The sequence below is a fragment of the Lytechinus pictus genome, chromosome 3, assembly GCF_037042905.1.
Source record: "Lytechinus pictus isolate F3 Inbred chromosome 3, Lp3.0, whole genome shotgun sequence".
Lineage (NCBI taxonomy): Eukaryota > Metazoa > Echinodermata > Echinoidea > Temnopleuroida > Toxopneustidae > Lytechinus > Lytechinus pictus.
Window position 1 is genome coordinate 50,392,058 of NC_087247.1, and position 6,769 is coordinate 50,398,826.

The 6,769-nt window shown below is 40.0% G+C and overlaps 1 protein-coding gene across 1 annotated transcript; it reads left to right on the plus strand.

Annotated features, from left to right (window-relative positions):
* Positions 1 to 2,843: 2,843 nt before the first annotated feature.
* On the plus strand, positions 2,844 to 5,138 carry LOC129256247 (phe13-bombesin receptor-like). The gene has a single exon (XM_054894494.2). It carries the CDS (start codon positions 3,346 to 3,348, stop codon positions 4,507 to 4,509), a length of 1,164 nt encoding a protein of 387 aa, XP_054750469.1. The 5' UTR covers positions 2,844 to 3,345; the 3' UTR covers positions 4,510 to 5,138.
* Positions 5,139 to 6,769: the final 1,631 nt, after the last annotated feature.

The following is a 6,769-nucleotide window of genomic DNA, read 5'->3' on the forward strand; positions in this document are numbered from 1 at the left end:
TGATCATGTGACCTAAGACTTGTGAAAAACAATTGATACTTGACTATGTTTCATGAAACATATCCATAAATGTTCAAAGTCATGATGGCAATTCAACAATACACCCAACATGGCCAAAGGTCATTTACCCTAAATTACCTTTGACCATGGTCGTGTGACCTGATACTTAATGACACACCATTACCCTTATGTCCAAAACTAGATCCATAAACTTTCAATGTTATTATGACGTTTTGAAGATTTCGATATGGATTCCCCTACATGGTCTAAGTTCATTGCCCCTAAATGACCTTTGACCTTGGTCAAGTGACCTGAAACTCGGGCAGGATGTTCAGTAATACCTGTTTACCCTAACGATCCGAGTTTCATGAACCAGGTCCATGCTTTCTAAGTTGTGATGACATTCCAAAAACTAAACCTTGGTTGAGATTTCAATGCTGACGACGCCGCCGCCGCCGTCGGAAAAGCGGCGACTATAGCCAACAGAACAAATACAACATGTAAAGTCGATTCTCCCCGAAATAGTAAATAAAATATCAGAATCGATTAAAAAGTGCCGTCTGTCATTTTTGACAATTTAATTCTCGATCCGAAACACACTTGAGAGAAGCCCTTTTGATGATTGCTCTTTTTATCGATATCACACCATTAATGTAATGGACCGTTCTATCTCACAGCATTGGCAAGTAGTTTCCGCCCTTGTCAAGACAACTCCAACTAGGAGTTGAATTTTAACTGACTTGGGGGGCACATCGGGTCATCAAATTTGCGTTGGTGAAAGATAAAAATAGAGGGAGATTGCGCATTGGAAAAACTATTTTATTACAACGATATAACAGGTCTTCTCTCTTGTCATTGTTTTTTTTACCGTTAGTTCTAAACACACACACACATAATATATATATGTGTGTATATACACATAATATAACGAACACTATTTTATTTGGAGATGGTCAACTTCTAGTATTCAGATTCTTCGTTCTTTGAGAGCAATACCGTTTTCGATTTGAATGAAAGAAAAGTGGAAAAAATCTCTTTTGAAGTAAATTCATGTTATGTTGAAAGACACCCCACTCACCCCCTCCCCCACACACATAGGCCTACACAAGATAGATATCAAGATGTGAGGGGTTTAAAGAATTAGATCTGAACTTAAAGCAAAATTGTGGTGTGAATGAAAGTGTTTTTTATCCATCACATTATTTATATGATTTTTTAAAATATGATTAGTGAAACTCAGTTGTTTTCAATCACAATTCCAATGCCATATATATATATATATATATATAAATCCAAGAAATTTTTCAAGCATGATAATCTAAAATCGTGGAGAATTAAATAACTTGAGGTATCTTCTATCAGTGGCGTACCGTGGGTCACGGCATTGGGGGGGGGGCACCAGCAAAATTTTTGAGTCACTTATATAGTGATCGCGCGAAGCGCGCTAAGTTGTCAGGTATACTGACCTAATAGAGACATTTTAAGGAAGCACTTGTAGTCATTGTAATCATGAATAACATACGCATCTCAGCAATCAAATAATGCGAGCGCGAAGCGCGAGCTGAAAATTTTTGATATTCAGACCTAAAAAAGGACTTTATAATCGAATTTTTGTAATCATGATACGTACCTGTCTTGCTAAACAATGCGAGCGCGAAGCGCGAGCCGAAACTTTTGTATATATTGATCCCAAACGGGGAGATCTTAAGGACTATATTTTAGGAATCTCTTAATTGTATACATATCTCACCATAGTCATGTAATGCGAGTGCCAAGCGCTTACTGATTTTGTTAGAATTACATCTGAACGCATGAAACACTTTTTGTAGTCAATGTTATCATGATTATCATACGCATCTCACTAATAAAATATTGCGAGCGCGAAGCGCGAGCTGAAAATTTAGATAATTCAGACCTGAAGCGGGGCAGTCTAAGGCTTGTTTGTAGGAATTCACTAAGACTATACGTATTTCACTAACCAAATTATGCGAGCGCGAAGCGCGAGCTGAAAATTTTTGATATTCAGATCAGAAAAGGGGACATTTCAAGGACTGATTTTAGGAATTCATGGAGAGCAGACATATCTCACCAATCCACTGAAGCGATCGTAATCACGGACAGGAAATGTTTTATATTAAGACCTTAACATGGGGCAATCACTTTAAGTAGTCATGAAAAAAGAAGCATATGTCACTACATAAAACAATAATATATTTGATGTATATATATTGACTTGAAAACGGGAGGTTTTCGAACAACAGGTTTATATCTCTTTAAACAGACAATGCGAGCACCAGGAACAATGAAGACATGGACCCTGAGCAAATTATGTTTCATAAAGTTATGATAAAAATGTTTCCTATGTAATATAACATAACATGATTATAATACAATATACAATTATAATGAATAATAATTTCTTCTTTGCCACTACGTTCCTCTTCCTTTCTCCCTCTTTTTCTCCTTTTCCCCGTTTTTTTTTTTTTTTTTTTTGGTCAGCCGATTGGGGGGGGGCACGTGCCCCCCCCTCATGCCTCCCGTAGTTACGCCACTGTCTTCTATTGTATATCCCAAATCCGAAACAATCTTTAAGTAAATCAAAGAATTAAAATACACGGATGCAATATCGTAAACATACAAACAAGTCAAATACCGCATGAACATAAGAATATAAACAAGACATATGGTATAAGACATGGAAGGGGCGGAGCTTATCAAGAGTGAAATAATCTCATGTGAATGATGGCAGGCAGCCAATCAGATGAATCCCTTTCTCTTTTCGACGCCGAAAGCGGTAAACTCGCCGGGCGCAAGAGCAGCACTCACTAACGCAATTCACTTTGGTTATGGACATGCCTTTCGCAATCCACCGGTACCAGCGAAAGAGGATTTTGAGCATCTCAATAATATTCATCAGTCTACATCACTAAGTATCACAGTGGAGATGAAGGGTACATGAACACGAAGAACATTTGGCTGACTTCAAAGTTGAATTGTATTTCTGTTTTCAACATAACTTTTGCAAAATACCAACTAGAATATATTCTTTCGAATATTGTTGGCTTTGGCAACCGATTTGGCTTAGTATATATACTACGTGTGTTGAACTTGAAATTATATTTGTAAATTTTGAGAAGACCGCTTTCTTCTTAGATGAACGTTATTAATGATATCATCATCATAAGCATCATCATTTGAAACCGCTAAATGAGTTAAGGTAGATCTGTTGTGCATCTTTCATTCTTCAACGAACACTATGTTCAATGCATCCAATGGTGTGAAGTAATTAGTTTACAAAAAGGATAGCAACACGATTTCCCACGATATACAAGTGGACAAGAATACATGAAATCTATATCAACAATGGATACCACTTTGCCAACTACACAATCGGTAGGTCTGAATGATCAAGCTGACTATAATGACTCTTATTCTTTTTATGGACTAATGTACGATTACAGCACATTCGACCCCGATGGAAGCTTCTGTCATTCTAAAGGGCCGAAATTCGCGCGGGATGCCACACTCCTGGGCATTTTCTTCCTGGTTGGTTTCCTAGGAAACTGTTTTCTGATGATGGTGATCTTGAGCAACCCGCGCTTACGAACATCAGCCAATATACTTCTGACGAACCTTGCAATGGGTGATTTGCTTTACGTGATGGTATCTGGACCTTTCTTTCTGGAGCATGAACTACATTCATGTTGGCAGTATGGACTAGCCGGATGTAAACTGGTCAACTTCACCCAAGTAATGGTGCAAGGAGTTTGCGTCTACACCCTTACTGCTCTTAGTATTGAACGTTACTCGGTATTGGTCCGAGGTGGTACCATCAGACACGGCGGTCGTATGCGAAGAGGGATTCTCTCTGCCGTCACCGTTTGGTTCATTGCAGCAGTCGTGGCGTCACCGATCTTGGTCTACGCATACGTATCTGGTGGAAGTTCACCAGTATGTCATTACATACAGAACTTCACCCGAACGGCAAAGGTTTATGAGGTCGCCAGAGCAATGGTTATGTACCTCTTGCCGTTGGTCATCATCACCTTCCTCTACACAGTTATTGCACAAACTCTCTTGAAGAGTGCAGGAGCGTTTGCCGGTGAAACCCAACCAGGAGCCAGACACTTCTCAGCGCGAAGACGACTGGCACTCACTGTCCTCATCCTAGCGTTGTTCTTCGGTATCTTTTGGCTCCCGTACTACATCTTCATCGTTTGGTTCCAGCTTGATCACTCTTCGCTCGTCCACATGACCGGTGTTGCTGAATTTCGGAATATCTACTACTTTTCGGCACTGGCTAACTCTTGCCTCAATCCGATTATTATATTTTCCATGAGCACGAGTCACAGGAGGGCTTTGTTGATATGTGTGAGGTGCAGGAAAGCAGAGAACCCGACTAGTGTGGCCCACACGCGGTCCTTGGCCAATGGAATTCCTGGAGAGAAAGTCAAGCAGCCTATCGATAGCAGATCGGGTTCCAGAAATACCAGGTGTACAGAACTATAGCTTCAAACACAGATAAGTTTATCAAAACAAGAGAGCAGGACATTATACATTTAAAGTATCATTTACTTATATTTCAAAATTAATTTCATTCAAATGTGTACAATTTTCGTTTTCATTAATGCGTTCATGTTACTCGTATTGAATATCTGTCTGTTATTTTTTCTGTCATCATCAATAGCTTTAACATTATTTTGGATATGTGCACAAAATACCTTTTCTTTTCTTCGAGCTGATAAGAGTTTACCTTAAGAACTCGCGTCAAATTAGAAGAGCAGTATTTCTATTAGTTCAGTGACATGACTATAAATTTCATTCGTGAATAAGAATTTTGTCTAAATTTACTATTTCTGAATTATCTTCATGAAGCGCGAATGTTTTTGTCCAAGATTTCTATTAACTGTTTTATTATGAATATTATGTTGAGATCTAGATTCAAACGAATATACTCATCAATGCATGTGCAGACAAATCGTTTTATCAACACGTCTTCATCGTCTACTTCAACTTATAGTGTACAGTGGCGGATCCAGGGGGGTGGCGCAGGGGGCGCGCGCCCCCCCTAATATTTGAGCGGCGCCGAAGGCGCCGCTCAAAAAAAATAAAAGAAAAGTAAAAGAAAGAAAAGGCGCTGCTTGAAAAATAAAAATAAAGGAAAGAAAGAAAAGAAAATGCGCAGCTTAAAAAAATTATACACTGATATAATATTAGCAACAGTATAAGGAAAGACTATCCCCCAGCAAAGCACAATCATATCATCTTCCTTATCTTTTCCCAATAACTTCGCCGGTTAAAAATAATCAGCAGTGCGCTGCCTGCATATAACTGGCGCCAATCAAGAATAATCAGCGCCACCTTAATCTAAATCGGCGCTGGACAAGAATAATCAGCGCCATTTGGTTATAAATCGGCGCCAGTCGAGAAAAATCGGCACTGCCAGAGTCTCAACCGGCGCCGATCAAGGATAATCTGCGCCACCTAAATCTAAATCGGCACCAGATAAAAATAATCGGCGCCATCTGGTTATAAATCGGCGCTGCCAGAGTCTTAACCGGCGCCGATCAAGAATAATCAGCTCCACCTAAATCTAAATCGGCGCCGGGCAAGAATAAACGGCGCCATCTGGTTATAAATCGGCGCCGGTAAAGAAAAATCGGCGCTGCCTGAGTTCGTAACCGGCGCCGATCAAGGATAATCAGCGCCACCTATATCTAAATCGGGGCTGGTCAAGAATAATCAGCGCCATCTGGTTATAAATCGGCGCTGCCTGAGTCTTAACCGGCGCCGATCAAGAATAATCAGCTCCACCTAAATCTAAATCGGCGCCGGATAAGGATAATCAGCACCACCTAGTTAAAAATCGGCGCCAGTCAAGAATAATCGGCGCCTCCTGGTTCTAAATCGGCGCCAGTCAATTATGAATTGCCGCTGCCTGAATCTTACGTGACGTCGGTAAAAATAATCAGCACTACTTGTTCTAAATCGGCGCCGGTCAAGAATAATCAGCGTCCCCTGGTTCCAATAAATAGGCGCCGGTAGAATAATGAAGAAGGGCCTATTATATTGCTAACCAAATCTAGATCGGCGCCGGTCAAGAATGATCAGCGGCACCTGGGGGGCGTTTCATGAAAGGACTTGTTGGACGTTTTATCCGACAAGTCCCATTTTATCCGACAGTTACCATAGTAACAGTACCTCTCAGCCAATCAACATCAGAGGAAGATGTCAGATCTGACAACTTGTCGGATGAAAATGTTGATGAAACACTCCCCTGGTTATACATTTTATTGTTGAATGGTCTTAACAAAGCTTATCGCATGCCCTTACAGAGTGGACTGGGGCGGGGCAGTTGCCCACAGAATGACAGATGTCATGAAATCTTTAATTTATTAAAAAAATCCCAGAATCATACAAAAGCGTAGAGCAAATCCGTTAATTTTGATCTTATTTTCCAATGCTCTAATAAAAAGAAGGTCAGTCACTTTTCTTCTTTACACATTCCACATTGTGCCACCTCTATGGCCTTTAGTTTAAGACAGCTACTATAGTGTTTTATGAAGATGATTCGATATTTTAGCCCAAAACTTTGCTAAAACCCGTTGCTAGTACCGGGAGTGTATAATTACGCAACCAATCGTATATTGAGATTGAGCTACACAACTCGTTCTTTATTTAAAATCGTGCTTAAATTATCCGCTTCTCAGATTGGAATATAAAAATTTTCAGCTCGCGCTTCGCGCTCGCATCATTTCTGTAGCAAAAC